Genomic DNA, 19768 nt, shown 5'->3' on the forward strand with positions numbered 1-19768 from the left:
TAAAATGACCGTATCAAATATTTAGCTTTACCTTGGTTAATGTTCGAGATATCCGAAAAATTCCCAAACATTTTTTTCAGTAGATTTTATGCTTTATGTGATACTCGTAACGGCTCTTAGAAATTAATTGTCGTTTCAGAGTTATAGACGGGAGTCTGTGTCTTTTAATGGGACACCCATATTTCTCAACGGAGTTTTTTGTCACAGATTTGTCGAAAAGTATACCTTTAACGGTTTTCCAAAATTGTCATTCACTTCACTTTACTTTAATGCTCTTTCGAGTACTTTCCTTGTTGCACTTCTATCTATCGATATTTCGATTAATTTTATGTGTATTCTTCATGATATTAAAACTTTTAAACATTTTCTCCTTCTTGAATCATAATATCTTCATCGAAGAAAATTAATAATAATAAGAGTTTATTTACCCATGAATATATATACGGACATGCACAAGTTTATTTGATAATATTTATATGTACCCTTATACATGTATATAACAAAAAGTATTTTAGCCTTTTTTTTCCCCTCAATGAGGTAACCATACTGAATAACCCATAAAAACCCTTAGGTTGTGCATGGGTTGGTTGTTTGTTTATTTCCCGATTTCCTAATTATGCTACACAGAAAAAACAAAATGTATTCCTATGTCTAAATGAAAAATAATAATACCTACTCCACAATATATGGAAATACAAACAATTGGATTCTCATGTAAAAAACCAAAAAACCATGACCAAAATCATCCTTTCATACAAGTGGGGGGTTTATGATTGCATGTACAGTACCTCGCTTCAAAAATCTTATGTATGATTTAATTTTACTCCTCATCAGTCCCATAGAGTTTATTTCAAATGTATATGCTTTTTATATACTTCCGGTATTGAACATTCGTCTGGCCTGATACAGTAAAGAACGCTGACCTATTGCTTTTTTTACTCTGTCTACTTGAATAAACTGTTCAGCTCTATTCCTTGTTTCGTATTGATTACACAATTCATTCACAATTCACACAATAGACACAAGATGAAATGAATCTCTAAAAAAAATATTTGCATATAAGGAATTTGGACTGGACTTTTTTTTATTGAATTTTCTCTGAAATTTTTGCCGACGTATCAAAGTGGTTCACTCCTTCTTCAAGACTCAAGAGAATTTGACAAACCACTCATCTTAATTTATCTGAAAATTATTTCGACTATTTTTATTATCATGTCATTCGGATAGATTGAAAATTCAATTCAAGAGGTTATAGGTTAAATCTCTTTTTATTTGCTTCATTCTTTTTCTGTGGTTAGTAGAATTCTCCAATCTGCATCTATCTTTCCGAATAACATGATAATACAAATACTTGAAAAAATTTTCAGAAAAATTGAGGTGATTAGTTTATCAAGAAATCCAGATTCAAATTCTAATTAAGATGTACTTTAAAGCCTTGAAGAAGAAAATTTGATAAAATAGTCCGTTCCAAATTCCTGTTATGCATTTCTATATTGTATAATACTCGTATGTACAGTGTGGGCAAAATTCGTTGTCTACTAAGGGTATCTAGAAAACTATAAGAGCTAGAAGAAAACGGATAACACATTTCAAAGCTCTTTTTCAGAGAAAAAAAAATGGTGAAACCGTAGCCTCCCACGATTCTTCGTTTTTAAGTTATAGGTAAGCATAAAATGAGATTTTGCCGATTTCGAAACGTTTTCATAACTTTTTTGTCTTTGAAATTACAGAACTGAAACTTATTGAACCTTCTTAGGCACTTTTATACGTATAGACTCTACTGACAACAGATTCTTTGCAATTCAAAAATAACAAATCCAGTAAAAGTTTGCATTATAAAAAACGAAGGTAGTTAGCCTAATGATTCGAAATGAAAAAATATTTTGAGTTCTTCAGTGGATTCTACGTGAAAAAGTGCATGTATAAGGTTCAAGTTTCGGATCTGTAACTTCGAAGACAAAAAAGTTATGAGAACTTTTCGAAATCGTCAAAATCTCATTTTTTGCTCATAACTCAAAAACGAAAAATGGTGAGAGGCTTCGGTTCTCACCTTTTTTTATTTCTCTGAAAAAGAGCTCAGAAAAGTGTCATCCGTTTTCTTCCACTTGACAAGGTATCACCCTTTAAATTGGTTCGCAACTATTCATTTAGTGCCTGTATAACATGCCATCATCGCAGGAGTGTAGCGATTGGTTCGGCTCTTCTTAGAGCTTGTCGGTACCGCATAACTCAATCAACGATCACAAGCAAATGACGCAGCGGGTGTTATAATTTTATTTAATTTTAGTCTCTTAGGAAATTTAACTGAAAATTGGTAACATCAAACGAAGAAAATACGTAGTAGCTCAGGATTTAAGTGATATTCTAGTTTAGTACAAATTTATCGTAGGTTGCTTAAAGAAACTGAATCCAATAACACGACAAAACATCATCATCGCCGCGGAAGCATCATTTACTGAAACTCCCCATAACTCATCGAAATCGCGCCATTACCTACGCGAAAAGCATCGAGTTAAACAGATTGTATTCTATACAAGCAGAACCTCGTTAGAGGAGCGCCACACGCGCCTCCACTTTCAATTTTCCACACGAACATGCCGGTGGAAAATCGAACGATTTCCACGCAGTTCTAATGCCGGCCTCGCGTTAAGGGCATTTCCATTCGGTATTTCGGATTCCCGCAATTCCTCAGGACTCTGGATCGCGTGCTACCAGGCCATTATTCTTCAAGAAGGCAGATTATTATTGAACTAATTCGGTCGGCCGACCTAGAGCGATTTCCAAGAGAACTGGTGGAGGTTTGGAGTGTGACGGAGTGTACACGGAAGGTTTTTCCGATAAACGAGATCTCCCACGGATAGACCACTCGAACCTTCTAACCTCACAAATATTGTGGAGGACAAGCAAACGCGTCATTCCGTACTATTACAAGTGAAATTCCACACGAATATTTTAGCTGTCCCAGGTAAAAAAGAGTGGAATTTGAGTTCATCTAGAACTCCAAGATGATTTATTTGACAATCCGTAAAACTAAGTTGATATTAAATTTTTGAGGTGACAAATATCATCATCATAAATACTAGGATATATATTGAAAAATCTTAGCCTACTATATAGAACCAAACAAAGTTTCGATGTCAAAATATTTTATAACTCAACATATTCTCTTCTTAATTGGATACATTTATTACAGCGAACCTGCAACGTCTCTAGACCTTTCAAAAAAAAATGTTTTTTCTTGCTCTGCAAACCAGACCTCCACAGCTTTTATTACCTCGTTGTTGGAGGAAAATTTACGACCTTTTGAACCTTTTTTTCAGTTGAGGAAAGAAATGATAGTCTGATGGAGCTAAATCTGGTGAACAAGGGGGCTGTTTTAGTAATTCAAACCCTAAATCACGAATTTTTTGCATGGCAACATGAGATTTGTATGCAGGGGCGTTGTCCTGCAAAAACAAAACACCTGTGGATAGCTTTCCGCGTCTTTTCTCTTTAATTTTTTCCCGTAGAGTGGTCAGTTATGTCGAATAGTAATCTCCGGTTATTGTTCTACCCTTATCCAAAAATCAATCATGATTACTCCATGGCAATCCCAAAAAACCGAAGCAAGAACTTTCCAGCAGATTTTTGGACACGGAACTTCTTAGGTCTTGGAGAACCAGAGTGTCGCCATTCCATCGATTGTTGCTTTGTTTCTGGATCGTTGAAATGTACCCAAGTCCCATCTATAGTAACAATTCGGTTAAAGAAGTCTATATCGTTTTCAAATAGAGCACAGATCGAACGCGGTGCTTCTACCCTTGCACGATGTTGGTCAACATTAAAACATTTGGGGATTCATGTTGCAGCAATTTTTCTCATGTCCAAATTGACGTGAACTATATGATGAACGCGTTCGTATGAAATATTCAGTGCTTCAGATATCCGTTTAAGCCCAATTCGACGGTCTGATAAAATCATGTCATGAACTGCATCGATATTTTCGGTAACTGACACAGAAACTGGCCTTCCCGATCGGTCATCATCTTCAATGGAAAATTCACATTTTTCGATTTTCACAATTTCTGTGGACATCTCCCTTCTTTTAATTCTTTGCGTTACTCTGGTTTACTTTTTTGACCTCAAACTTCACAATGACACATCTAATGAGTTATTGTTCGTTGCTATGGTAACGCAATATTTCATTTTATGCATGGAACTGGTCTAGGCTAACTAGATATCAATACATCCTCATATATAAAGAGTGCCTATTTTATTGAAATTTCGAAAACAAATCATGATGTGGCCGACTTAATCCCAGAAAATAAATAAGATGGAATATGGCGATTTTGTCATTTATCTAGTTGCTACAACCAGTTTTTACAAACATCTTTCAATAATAGCGTCTATTACAGTCGACCCTGTAAATTGATAGCCTATGCGCAGCCGAAGATAGCAAGCAGGCGAGACAATATAGACAGTTTTTTGCCGGGGTGCAATTTACATTTTTTCGTCAACTCCACATACCTGTATGAAGTAAGAAAATACCTGTTTCATGTCCTCATCTAGGGGTCCGAAATTCAGTGAGCTCTGGTGCAGTGTTACTGTTATCCATATCGCTATACTTGATTGTACTGCACACTAACATACATACCACGTACCTAATTGACTGGTAAAATCTAGCCGATTTTTTTAAGAATTGATTTGACAACATCAAATGACAGTTACTGTCACTTATGTTTTCATCAAATTCTGCATTCATTCAATTGATTCAATTGCCTCGGGATCCAATATATACCGAACAGCCGGACGAAAAGTAAATCAGTACGAAATGTGAATCAGGACGAAAAGTACTCGCTTTCAAAAATAGCCTACTTTCCGTTCGGAAATTAGTACGTAAAATGTCATTTTTTGTTCAGATTGACAAAAAACATTTTTATCGTCTGTTTTCGTCAAGTCATTCATGTGAAATACAGAAATTTCTTCAGAAATACAAAGTAAACTAACACTGTCTCTGTTTCCTTGGCCTCCCAATCCAACTCTTTCATACAATTTCGAAAGTAAATTGTGAAAAGAAAAATTGAAATGTCGTACACTTTTTGAATCTGTTCGATCATTATATAATGAATTCACATTGCCTGATTATGTAGTTCTACTAAAGGTAAAGGGAATTCCGAAAAATGACCCAGATGGTGGTTACATATTTTAGATTTTCAGATTGGTCTGAAATAATCCACTCATTCTGAAATAATAATATTTTTTTGTATTTCTGGCATAAGCCAGACATACAAAGAAAGAAATTTGTTCAGAATTCACTATCATCCTATACCTATATTGGTAACAAAGGATAGATGACATTTCTAAGTAACTATTTTGAGTGATGATACATTAATACACTCTATGTATGATAAGGGCTGTAAAATTCCTTGTGAGACTTCCTGTATAAGTTTTTACAACGCTACTGAATTCGTGGAAATAGCAATAGAAAAAAAAAAGAAAGTAACTCACCGCTACTAGAAGAAGCACGAGTAGTCTTCTTATTTTAACGCATTCCATAATTAAGTGTTCCATACTGAAATGTTATCCACTTGTCACATAATATACCTCAATATCCATTTAGATTTATCTGAAACAAAAAAAAAATCATGAGCGAGAATTCACATCAATATTATCATATCCAAATAGTGCAATCAACTCATTTACTGAACCGTACAATTCACCAAATAAATAATATGAAGTCATGATGGATGATTTCAATTTAAATACTCGAACAGATCAAACCGGATTCATATCAATAAAAGAATTGAATATTCATGAATTCTGTCATATTGAAATGACTCTAATTATTATGAAATAGCCCATTTTCTTCCTAAACGAATGTATATATATAATAATATATACTTCAGTCTGACAATCGCATTCGCCATTTTGTGCCAAGCAATACCAAACCCTAAAAGAGTTTGTTCCTATTTATGGTTACCAAAAATAAAGCAGAACTTTGTCATGCACCCTCTATGATAGATTCTCCATAAAGGAGCATGAAAAATTCATCATTTATAACTAAAAAGTTAATCCTCGCCAAAGAAACAAATTCTTATTTATTTCTTCTTCTTTTTCATGATATTTCATTTTTCAGGCTCTCATAATCGCTGAAGGAGCCCCTTATCAGTCCATAGCCAAGGAACTAGTCCTAGTCTGCAGCCCTCTCTGAATATTTTCCGACAGAATAGCATAAAAGCCAGGAAGTACTGTTGTATCATATTACACAATTTTTCCTTTTCAGACGTCAATAAACAATCCATATTATGGCTTTATTGCCGCAGCGCTGCTGCGCAGCCAACAATAATGTTATTGTTTTTCGGTTTTATCTCGTTAAACTGGTGGCGATCCCGGCATCGCAGTAAACACTGAAACATTATTTGAAAATACGAGCTTTACGCTAGTTTGAGCGATAATCCCATTTCGCTATGAAATATTTAGGTGGCTTCTTTCTGATATGTTTGTTTGTCAGCCGATCCGCAGTTGGACTGCCTGTCTCCCATTTCTATTCACTTTGCGCACAGCGCTCATCGATATTGTGTAAATACAGGGTTGTACATATATTTTAACGGTGGATTCTTGAGGTAAAAACAAACACTGTTTTCTTTTACCATCTTCCAGTTCGACCTAGATAAAGATGAAAGCCACTTTAAGTTTTCATAATGAGATATATGCTACCAGTGGAAAAACAAAATTTTCTTTCAAAAAGTGAGCTTGCTCTTCACATCCGTGCATCTTTCAAACAGAAAACAGAGTTACATTCAGCCAAAGTACCCAATTTTTCGCCATTGGTGGGCGTTCAATCTATTTCCAAGAGTTGTGTTCTTTGAATTTCTGGTATTTTGATGGTATTGTCAATTTTGTATTTGAAAGAGATTCATTAAGATTCGTCACATCAATGAAAAACATTTTCCGAAAACCATTCCGTTAGATGGAATCGTTGGAGAGATATATCTAACAGAAAATTACATTTTTTACGGATATTCTTTTCAACCGAGCAGAATTGCAAGAAATGGTGAAGGGATGAGTATTTCTTTTGACCTCAGGAATCTTCTGTTGAAATCCAAGGTGAGTCTTTGACCCTTATAAATATTTCAACGAAAAACATTTCATTCGTTAAAACCATTTGTGAGATAAAACTAAAAATTACATTTTTTTATGATTTATCAACAACCTGTGTCTTTCAAATCGAGCCGATTCGGAATAAATAGTACGATAAAAAGGTTTTTCTTTTGATCACAAGAATCTACTGTTGAAATATTCGTAGGAGCCAAAGACTCACCCTCTACATGTAGAAACCATAGACTCACTCTGTATAAAGGGTTAGGCTTGGTTGGTATTGAAGAAAATTCTTTAATGAAAACACATCTCAATCAGTATACAGGGTTAGAACTATTTAGATTCTGACTATAGGAATATCGAAAACCGATAAAAATAAAGGGTGGCTTAAATTACAGAAAAGTAGTACACCAGTATAATCGCTGTATTATATGCGATGTAGGATTATGACTACGACTTCACACCGAATTTCGTGTGGTTATCTCCAAAAACAAATGAGTTATGAGGAAAAAATGATCTCAGGAACCATCAGAGATATTCCGGAACTATTTACACCAAACCACTCATCCTTAAATAACTTTTTTGTAATTCAAGCTACCCTGTATTTCAAACGGTTGTCGATATCCCTGTAGTCCCCCTCTAAATAGTTCTAACCCTGTATATTAAGTAAAGCTTTTCTATTGATATTGTTGAGGAAATTAATAAATGCTTCTCTACTGATGTTGTGAAATGAATTGATTTTTCTTCGCAAATGCCCTATTTCAGAGAAAGATTAATGTATTGGCATATGCCTTGTTACACTCAAGCATATTCAGTGTTTGAACCTTTGAAGGAGACGCTTAGCTTCTATAGATAATAACATTATTTTATTATGATCTACTAAATTTGATGAAATTATCGGGCAAGCCTTTCAAATTTTGTGTGGATTGACTAGGAACTTATCATAAGAAGTTTTTATATCGAAAATTTTGCTAGCTATTATAATTTCATCGGTATGTTAACATTTTTTCACTCTTCGAATAATTTGGATTAAAATATCAACCTTCAAAATTCCACAGCCCACTTGACGACGAATTTTTTTGAGCGCACGTTACATCAGTCTATTCCACCATCTTAGCGATATTATTTTCGAAACTTAGTACAAAAACTACCTACTGATTCAAATGAACAAAACCGTTGCTTTAACTATTATTAATGTTCATTTTACATCGTTTTGAACAACAACCTTGTTTTTTTACTATGTTGAAAAAGTAATATTATATTTTAACTAAACAGCATTTGCGGAAGGTTTTAATTTTCTGCATCTTGTGGAAGTTCCTGGTGACAATGCTCCAACTGTTAATTCATGTAGGGAATGCTTTCAAGAATGGTGATTTCAGCGTTGAAGACAAACCTCTCTCTGGGCATCCAAAAAAAATCGAAAACAAACTATCGGAGTCATAACTTGATGAAGATTAGAGTCAGACGAACAGGGCGCTTGCAGAATCATGTCAACAGGCTCCATAAGCAGTTCCCCAACAATTGAAATCCATAGGAATCATTCCAAAGCAAGTCAATTCAGTGCCTCATGAACTGAACAATGAACAATGAGGCGTTGAAAGGCTTCATTTCCCCAAATTTTCGAAAATTTTTTTAGAAATGCGTTATTCCACAGATATTGCCCCAGTTGATTACTGGTTTCTCCGACAGATTTGGCAGATCACTTCTATCGTAGGAATCGAAAAATGGATCCCAACTAGAATCATCCAACAGAAGAGACATTTTTTGAGATAGAATTTTAAAATTGCCTGCCATCAGAAGCCAGCGATGTAGAATACATTCAATTATAAAAGCATGATCACGCCTAAACAGGGAGGCACTGAATACAATAATAAGGATAAATTCAGATGCATACCACCCGCCGATATGAATATCAAAAAGTGTTACGATCTGAATTGAACTAGCCAATTTGCCATCGTCAAGGCCCCAAATGGAGTACGCCCCATCGAAGAAAAGCAGATGCTGATCATGGATTCGGTCTCATTTGACCTCATCAGGGCAACATAGCATTTTTCCACGATGGAGAACGTTTGAAATTGATGGAACTTTATTCAATATTGGCAAGTGCTACTGGGTACTATACATTTACCCAGAGAGCCACCTATTATGAAACGGTGTCTGATTCAATCCCCTCCAGATGCCAGAATGCTATTGTCTTCTTCACTTCGTCTTGGTTTCTATCTGGAGGGGATTGAATCGGACACCGTTTCATATTGGGTGGCGCTCTGGGCAAATGTATAGTACCCAGTAGCACTTGCCAATATTGAATAAAGTTCCATCAATTCCAAACGTTCTCCATCGTGAAAAAATGCTATGTTGCTCTGATGAGGTCAAATGAGACCGAAACCTTGGTCAGCATCTGCTTTTCTTCGATGGAGCGTACTCCATTTGGGGCCTTGACGATGGCAAATTGGCTAGTTCAATTCAGATCGTAACACTTTTTGATATTCATATCGGCAGGTGGTATGCATCTGAATTTATCCTTATTACTTTTAATTATCTTGTTACTCATTTTGTTCTGAAAACAAAGCATTTTCTACAATAAAAAAGCGAATTGTAACTTATTTGTAATAGCAATGTATATTCTGGAACAGAATCGTTGAATTAATTCTTATAGGTGGAGAAAAATCCCCCTTTCAAAGCGCGTTCTGTTTCATCAGTAACAGTTCAACTACCTACAGCTTCCCCCGCGTTCTCATCTAAAAATAACTCCCTCTCATCGTCGAAATATCGACAGATCTGAAAACGTACAAGGTTATCTAGGAAATAATAGAAGGAAGGCGAAAAAGCATCATCAATTATTTCTACCGCCTCTTTCACTCTGATTCGGTTTCTGTAACATCGTTAGACACTTAACAAAACCTTCTCGATAACCTAATCATGCCTCCACCCCCAGGCGTCACTCCACTTTTTATTTACGCAAACCGATTTCGTAGTTTCCCCCACGCTTCCAACTGCTATCGATTGTGTATCTTCAGAGGGGGTGGTAGAAATTGTTGATTTTTCTCGTTATTTTGGTGGACTGATTTTTGCAATCGACATTGCGTTACTAGAGCGAGATCCCAATTAGATTGTATTAATTTCGTTTTTATCGTTAGAGTTTTGCCAAGTCGCAGATGGATTCCTGTCAGAGTAACTTATAATTTAGGTTGATATATACAGGGTGTTCCTGAATTGATGCGAAAGATTTCAAAGGGTGATTCATTAGCAAAAATTAAGAGGGATCCTTTATGTAACTTCTTGTTCAACACCCTTTTTCCTCCAAGTTACAGCCCTTTTTGAAATTAGGTTAAAAAATTATTTTCATTTAATATATCCATTTTGGAAATTGAGAAGAAAATCAGGACAATAAAACTATTTGACATATGACTTCATTTGTCAGCAGCTTACTTAATTAATTTTTGTGTGATCAAACTGACAACTTTATGATGAAAAATCAAGTCAAAAAAAAGTTGCAGATTGAGTTTATCTTTTCAAATCAATTTTTCAAATAGGAAAATTAAGGGCATTAAAGAGTTCTGATGCAAAATATTATAGGGGTTGCTTTTTCCGCCCCTTGTATTACGTTTGAGGGTAACAAAAAAACTCAAAAACTGCCATTTATTAGCATCAGTTATCTGCCAAATTTCATTCGTCTAAAACTTTCCGAAGTGGATATATTGAATGAAACAATTTTTTTACCAAATTTCAAAGGGTTGTCACTTGGAGGGAAAAGGGTGTGTAACAAAAAGTTATATAAAAGACCCCCCTTAATTTTAGCTAAAGAATCACCCATTTAAATTTGTCACTTCAATTCAGAAACACTCTTCTCAAATGAAGAGAGAAGATTTCTATGTACTTTCCTTCGAAAAAGGATACCTACCTACTGTAATTTATGTTATAGTCGAGCCATTTTAAGTTTGTCAAGGAAAAATTCTTGGTGAGCTGAATTTTTCAATATACCTTCATTACGAAATTTTCATGAATATAGTTAAATTCATTTCACAAACTGTTTAATTTTTGTCGTTTGCTTTTGTTTATGTGTGTGAATACAGTTTTTCGTGAAAAAATTGAATTTTCATATAAATTTCTTATGGGATGAGGCTCATTTCTCATCTGAGAAAAAAAAAAGATATAAGAAATAATGCAAAAGGTTTGAGCAGTTTGTGATTTTCCTATCAAAAGTTATAAGCCTCTCAAATACGGGACTTCACCACCCTTTGAATTAGTATTTTTAAGCTCTACTAAAATGTGCAATGAAACATAGGGTCAAGTGAGGAATTCGTTGCTGGACTACCCCTTTCATGTTTACCGCTTTTTTTATCTAATGAAAGGGATAACCCAAGATGAAAATGATTCAATAAATTCTACAATGAAGTTCATAATTCCCAACATAATCGAAATATTTGAACTTTCACTTGGATAATGAATACAAATTAGAATAACAAAGGCAAAAAACATGCTATTCAGTATAAAAGTACACAATAATTCCTTTGAAAACAGAGTGGAATTGGATGGATGTTCAATAACATGATAGTCAATTATGAACGTGAGTAATGGAATTTTTAGTGAGTTGCGATTCTGATAGACAGCTTTTTTGATGGGGATTATTTAGAATTCATAGCAAAATGCCGATTGTTTTATAGGATGTTTACTAAAAATGTGGTAAAAATTCAGGAGTGATTCCTTGTCCGAAAATATTAATACATATTTTGTGAGAATATACCGATATATTTGGGGTATCAAAATGGGAAATCTCATTGGGGGTCCAAATTTTACCCCAAGTTTCTTCACAAAGATGCCATATCTAACCTAAGTCTACAATATTCTAATAAGGCTGTCGACAAATTGCTTGTTTACGAAACCATTTTTCATTTTCATTCAAGTTCAGGAGTTTTTTTGTCCAGTAACATGTCTGTTCGCCCAACTGTAGTGTTTTAAATGGAAAACGTGATACTAAGTAATAATACAATCCACAAAAGTGAATGATTCACAATCTAAAATTACACAAAACAACAAATTGAGAATATAACTGGCAGCGATTATTCCTATTAGGAATCTAACACGTTACTAGGATTTCAGAGAGTTGTAGCATTGTAGACAGCTATAATTTCGAATCAGGAGTGCGTATAAATTTCCCAATACAAATCTGTTGACACTCTACGCCGCCTTTTGGCTTTTAATTAATTTTTAATTAAAGTCCATGTGGAAACTTGATCGAAAGGCCACTAAACGAACGCAATCAAACAAGTCTTATCGCAAGCAACAGACCATAATGGAATTCAATTAATTCGGATTTTGTTGACAGGTATTCCGAAGATCAATAGTTAAATGTTGAATTTTCGTTTCGGGAGCTTATGTCGGCCAAATGGAAGTTTTCAGTGATAGAAATATGCAAGATGAATTCTACTGAAAAGAAGAATATAAAATTCAAAGGAGAATGTGAACAGCTAGACCAATATTCTAACCTGAGTTCAAAAAAACTCGTCCTCAAGTAGGCTATGGAATTTTGAAGGTCGATACTTCGTGTCTAAACGTAATTCTCAGCTTTCCAGGTAAACTGTCAGTTAGAAGTTAGCATTTTGCATTGTTGTTGAATTAAAATGATCAGGAAATTATCAATACGGTTTTTACGGATATGCAAAAAGCATTTATTATTGAATCGTACTTCAAAATTGGGGAGAAAATTGAAGGAGAGTGGAAAAATTCTTCAATGTTCCAGCGACATTCCCAATGTATATCCCAATGCTGCTGAATGAATCAATGTTTCGAAAGTACTGTTTTGCGATGCGTTGAACAGGTATGTTCAAGCGAAAAAAATAGTGGTCCACCAAAGAAGAAAACCTCAGAGTTATTCAGCAATAATGAAAATATGATGACAGAAGACAGAAGTTCCACGAACGTGTATGTACGGGTTTTATCTCAAGTGGCTGGACTATCTGTTGGCATATTTTATGCCATACGATTTTGAATGAAAGACATCAGTTTGTTTTCATAAAGATTGACATGTTATCAGAAAATTGAAAATATTAATTACCTTTCCTTGTAGCATCTAAAAAAAAATTGGAGTTCTTTTATGGAACTAACAGTAGAACGTTATGAGTAAGGATAATGATAAATTGAATTTTAATAAATTGTCTAATATTTATTTTCATGTAATTCAGTTCTGTAGTTTAGTCATGGATTTTCAGTAACGACCAAATCTATTCAATATTTATAAAGAATTAATGAACATATTGATATTCTTACTGTGATTTATTCATATTACTGAAATAGGTAGAAACGTTTCACTAAGAAAAAACATACTACCACGATCCGTTCAAAATTCATGTCTCTTACGTATGAGAATAGTGGACATCGGTTAAAATTTTTACCAAGAGTTTTTCTAACCGCCTCAAATTGTTTAGATTCTAGTGATCTGACTCAATGGAAGAAATGCTTTTCGCACTTTCCATACGAAATTACGATGTATAGATTAATGTCATCATTGTTTACATTTTGGGAAGATGAAGTAATTCAAGAAAAGACCAACGTTCAGACCCTAAATATCAACTTTTAAAATTCCATAGCCTACTTGACGACGAATTTTTTTGAACGCAAGTTATATTATATAGTTTTCTGTGGCATTGACGTTCCTATATCATGTCACAAATGAAGTGTGATAGATAAGTGAATGATGTGAAATCACAAGAGATTAATGAAGGGTTCATTTAAAATCATTGAATTATATGGCTCATTAATCACAACTGAAACTGATTTATGAATATCATGATGTTCCAGGAAACGGATAGATTGGGATCATTTTATGTAACAGTATTGGATTTTTTTTTTCGGTTATTCACTTCACTCATGCATGTGTGCTTTTTTTTATTTAGATTGAGTATTATAGATTTACACCTCTACTCTTGTTGATATTATAATAATAATAATAATAATAAAATATTTTTTCTTTGATTTAATGTGACATACAACACCATTTTTACTCTATGTAGTTGGGGAGACATACCTTGGACCCAGTAGAGTACCTCTACCAAAAATTAGACCTGTAAATAGGGGGAATTGTCTAGGACAGCCTGTCGGAATATTAAAAAAAACAACGATCATTGTACATACCTACTCGAGCGTGTCAGATTAAATATATGTGGTTAATTACATGTTGAAAAGTATTTAATTCTATTAATCTGAAAATTTAAGCGTGTCGAAAATGTATGAAAACGCCACCTGTACATTCTCGAGCGCGGTGGCGTTTTCTCTTATTTTGAAGCTAATGATTCAAGAATAACGGAAAAAATTATAATCTGACAGTTTTATTAAGCCGAAACAATAAAAATTGGCCATAAAGGTCATAAAAATAAGTTTTTTTTTAATTATCTCCTCCACTGGGCTTCAAATCTTTTTCGCATTTATTGTAAAAGTTGTAGAGCATAACATTCTTTACAAATTTTGTCCTGAGCAATTTTTTTACGTTCAAACGTTTTTGAAATATATGGCGATCAATGCGAGGTGTTTAGCGATACATGCTGAAGCAAAAATTCACTCGTTGGAAAATATAACATTCTAAGGTTCACTCACAGACAACACTGAAATTTTCGTGACTAATTTCGAAATTGTCATCATAGAAATACCTTGTCATTTTGACAATTGGATGAATGTATATTAGACTGGGATTCTACATTGACCTTGCCCTTTCGCATGTGTGGCTAAGCTCCTCGCCCTTATCGCCTTCTAACTCGAGAACGGTTTAGAGTATGTAAAATTGCTTCAGACAAATGTTGTGTAGAATTTTATTATCTACAACTTTTATGATGACTATAAGAACTATTAGAGGTAGAGACAGGGAAATATGCGAAAAAAAAGCATTTTTATCATCTTCAAAGTGTCAGATTAAGAAAACCCCCTCTGATTAGTGTCAGATTAATGGGTCAACACGTCTAAAATACCGAGATCAACCATCTGTATGAAAAACTGACACGCTGGAGTATGTAGAAGTAACGATTTTTTTTACATTTTCAAAGGACCGCTGTGAGCTTGCATCACGTCCAAATTGTGAGTCTCTTGAAAAGTAGCTTCCGTTGGGTCCAATTAACATATCCTCCAAAAATGTGGCACGCTGGAATTTTTTTTAACCATTTTCAACTCTTCCGTACGGCCAGTCCCACCGCGCAAACTGTCAGATAAGCATGAATTCATTATCAGAGACACGTAGGGCATATACAGTATCTTAATCCGACACGCTCGAGTATGTACACCAGACGATTTTTTTTACATCTGCAGACGCTTTCCCCACCGCTGAAAGTGGTGGTTGAAGAAATCTTCAAAATCCACTAGGTCTCCACGACGCTCGAGTAAATCCCGATTTAGCATCGTCGGCTCCCCAACTAACTAAGGTCTGACCATAGAATGAAATGGATACAAATTATCATCTCAGGTATGAAATACAATCCCAAATTGAAAAAGTAAACACAGTACTCGTCTCGAAACCAGATCCCTAGATATATACTCGGAATAATCAAACTTCACTTCAATAAAAACCATGCTATTTCCACCCACCTCAACCGCGAATTTGATTCGAAATCTCCACTCTTCCATTCAAACTTTTCGCGAGGAAGTTTCCCTCCGTCTCTCACGTCTTAATTTTCGACGTCGCGTTTGAACAGGAAAGTTTCGAAAGTTTTCCGTGAACATTAAAGCTACCTTACGATGCACACCAACTATAATCCCGAGCTGTTGAAAATGTTAAACACGATCTGTAACTTATATAGTCCATATCCAATATCATCCTCTTCTTCTGAACTTCGCCGGAACAAATTTATGTTTGCCGTTAGTCGTATTTGTGAGCGTAGACGCTATCCGAATTCTGGACCTGCTTCCAGTCTCCAGCCCGATAAGGAAATGAAATACGTTCCGCAGCCGCCAGGCCGGGTTCATTCCAGCAACAATATCGGTTTGGGAATACGTGAAACGGGAACAACAATAATTTGGCTGCGGTGATCATTGATTTGTGCCCTTTAATTTCGGCAGGAACGCGCGCTCCTGAATTCGATCTGAGAGGAGACATCTTCGGCGGTTATTGCACCAAATGGAGGCTGGCAGAGAAAGTGAGATATTGTGGCTGGAAAAGATGTCGAGTAACCTGAAAATATGCTTTTTTTAACGATCCAGGCAGTAGTTGGGGAGCCGAAGAGGGAAATTCGGGATTTACTCGATCGTGTCAGATTAATATAAGGGGACATAACTTGGACCCTGTAGAGTACCTCTACCAAAAATTAGACCTGTATATAGGGGGAATTGTCTAGGATAGCCTGTCAGAATAGTGAAAAAAAAACGATCATAGTATATGTACTCGAGTATGCTCGAGTATGCTCGAGCATGTCAGATTAAAATATATGTGGTTAATTACATGTTGAAAAGTATATATTCTCTTAATCTGACAATTTAAGCGTGTCGAAAATGTGTGGGAGGACGCCAAAGTTGCAAAAAAAAAAACGTCGCGTGTACATTCTCGAGCGCGGTGGCGTTTTTTTTTTATTTTGAAGCCTAATGATTCAAGAATAACGGAAAAAATATAATCTGACAGTTTAAGCGAACCGAAACAATAAAAATTGTCCATAAAAGTCACAAAAATCGGTTTTTTTGAATTATCTCCTTCCCTGGGCTTCAAATCTTTTTCGCATTCATTATAAAAGTTGTAGAGCATAACATTTTCTACAAATTTTGTCTCAAGCAATTTTTTCTACGTCCAAACGTTTTTGAGATATATGGCGATTAATGCGAGGTATTTAGCAATACATACTGAAGCGAAAATTCACTTGTTGGAAAATAGTACATTCTAAGGTTCAGTCACAGACAACACTAACATTTTCGTGACTAATATCGAAATTGTCATCATAAAAATACCTCATCATTTTGAAAATAGTAGATTAGACTGGGATTCTACATTGATCTTGCCCTTTCGCATGTGTAGCTAAGCTTCTCGCCCTAATCACCCTCTAACTCGAGAACGGTTAAGAGTATGCAAAATTGCTTCAGACAAAAGTTGTGTAAAATTTTATTATCTACAACTTTCATAATGAACACAAAAACGATTAGACGAACTGGCAGGGAAATATTCGAAAAAAAGGGATTTTTATCATCTTCAAAGTGTCGGATTGAGAAAACCCCCCCTGATTAGTGTCAGATTAATGGGTCAACACGTCTACAATACCCAGATTAACCATCTGTATGAAAATCTGACACGCTCGAGTATGTACAAGTAACGATATTTTTTTACATTTTCAAAGGACCGCTGTGACCTTGCGTCACGTCCAAATTGTCAGTCCTTGAAAAGTAGCTTCCTTTGGGTCCAATTAATATATTCTCCAAAATTCTGACACGCTGGAAAAAATTTTGTTTTCTACCATTTCCAACTCTTCCGTACGGCCAGTCCCACCGCGCAAACTGTCAGATAAGCATGAATTCATTATCGGAGACACGTAGAGCATATACAGTATCTTAATCTGACACGCTCGAGTATGTACACCTGACGATTTTTTTTTACATCTTTGAGACCCTGCAGACGCGTTCCCCACCGCTAAAAGTGCATACATCATAAAACCTTTTTTTTCTTTCTACCATCTAATCTTCAAAATCCACTAGATCTCCACGGCGCTCGGGTAAATCCCGATATAGCATCGTCGGCTCCCCAACTACAGGTTAGAGGTACCGTGGATCAATGGGATGTAAAATGAGGAAGACCATTAAAACAACACTTGGGGGCCTACCTATCAAAGCTCTCCAGAAAAGAGTACGATTGTAGAGAAAGCGTTCATTGTGTTTGGGCATGCATGATGGCTGACGCGAAAGACAAGATCCTCAATTTTTTGGCCTGTTCAGGTTGTTCCCAAATTAATGCGAAAAAATTCAGGAGATGATTGCTCGTATAAAATTAAGATGGGTCTTTGCTGTAACAAAACGTCCTCAGCCCGACCCTTTCCGAGATACCACCCTTAAAAGGTGTATAAAATTCAGTTTTTATTCTTTTCTGAAATTCCAGTGAAGCTAGAAACACGACACGTAGACTATGTTCGTATATTTTGGCTTGGGGTGATAATTTCCAGCATTCATCATGAATTCTTCCACATTTTAGGTAGGTACATCTTTACTGTTGTCCACTCCATTTTTTGAAATACGTGGATGTATTGATATCTAGTTAGCCTAGACCAGTTCAATGCATAACAAAATATTACGTTAACATAGCAACGAACAATAGCTCTTTAGAAATGACAGTGTGAAGTTTGAGTTCAAAAAGTAAACCAGAGTCACGCAATAAATTAAAAGAAAGAAGATGTCCACCGAAATTGTGAAAATCTAAAAATTAGAGTATCGAGCCATCATCAAGTACCTGTATTTAAAAAGGTTGAGAGGTAAGCAGATTTACGAAGATATACTTTAATACCCTTGGTGATCAATGTCCTTCGTATGCGACCGTGAGAAATTGAACTTCAAGATTCAAAAGAGGTAAATTTTCCATTGAAGATGATGACCGATCCGGAAGGCCAGTTTCTGTGTCAGTCCCCGGAAATATCGATGCAGTTCATGAAATGATTTTATCAGACCGTCGAATTGGGCTGAAACGGATATTTGAAGCACTGAATATAGTTCACGTCAATTTGAACAAGAAAAAAATTGCTGCAAAATGGATCCCCAAATGCTTGAATGTTGAACAAAAGCGTGCAAGGGTAGAAGCATCGCGTTCGATCTGTGCTCGATTTGAGAACGATGTAGACCGAATTGTTACTATGGATGAGACTTGGGTACATTTCTACGATCCAGAAACAAAGCAACAATCGATGGAATGCGACAGTCTGGTTCTTCAAGACCTAAGAAGTTCCGTGTCCAAAAATCTGCTGGAAAAGTTCTTGCTTTAGTTTTTTGGGATTGCCATGGAGTAATCACGATTTAGTTTTTGGATAAAGGTAGAACAATAACTGGAGATTACTATTCGAAATAACTGACAACTCTACGGGAAAAAATTAAAGAGAAAAGACGCGGAAAGCTATCTAAAGGTGTTTTGTTTTTGCAGGACAACACCCCTGCATACAAATCTCATGTGGCCATGTAAAAAAAATTCGTGATTTAGGGTTTGAATTACTGGAACACCCCCCTTATTCACCAGATTTGGCTCCATCCGACTATCATCTCTTTCCTCAACTGAAAAAAAGGTTAAAAGGTCGTAAATTTTCTTCCAACGGGGAGGTAATAAAAGCTGTGGAGGTCTGTTTTGCAGAGCAAGAAGAAACATTTCTTTTAAAGGTCTAGAGACGTTGCAGGTTCGCTATAATGAATGTATCCAATTAAGAGGAGAATATGTTGAGTAATAAAATTTTGACATTGAAATTTTTATAGTATGCTAAGAATTTTTCAATATACCCTCGTAGATTCATGTGAAGTTTCCATCCTACTTTTCGACGTAGAATAATAACATTGAATGTTTGGAAAACCTAATTTCGGGACAATCTGTTTACTAAATGCTATCACTGAAAATTTCCCATTATAACTTCTAACACTGTTATTATTCTTCTTCTTATTCAACAGCCTTCCTCTAATCCTGGCTCTCTTTTCTTCCAGTTGCAGTCTTCTTGAGTACAAAATATCTTGTAGTGCTGCCTAATGGAACAATCATGGCTATCAATAT

At 35.4% G+C, this 19768-nt stretch overlaps 1 protein-coding gene across 2 annotated transcripts in view; it reads right to left on the reverse strand.

Annotated features, from left to right (window-relative positions):
- Positions 1-19768, reverse strand: part of LOC123308586 (protein madd-4) — a 464545-nt gene that overhangs the window by 256459 nt on the left and 188318 nt on the right. For both annotated transcript variants that reach the window (XM_044891314.1, XM_044891315.1), the window contains exon 2: positions 5488-5605. In XM_044891314.1, coding sequence (XP_044747249.1) covers positions 5488-5550 — 63 coding nt within the window. In that variant the 5' untranslated portion in view covers positions 5551-5605. The remainder of the gene's footprint in view (positions 1-5487; positions 5606-19768) is intronic.

Source organism: Coccinella septempunctata, chromosome 2, assembly GCF_907165205.1.
Source record: "Coccinella septempunctata chromosome 2, icCocSept1.1, whole genome shotgun sequence".
Taxonomy (NCBI): Eukaryota; Metazoa; Arthropoda; class Insecta; order Coleoptera; family Coccinellidae; genus Coccinella; species Coccinella septempunctata.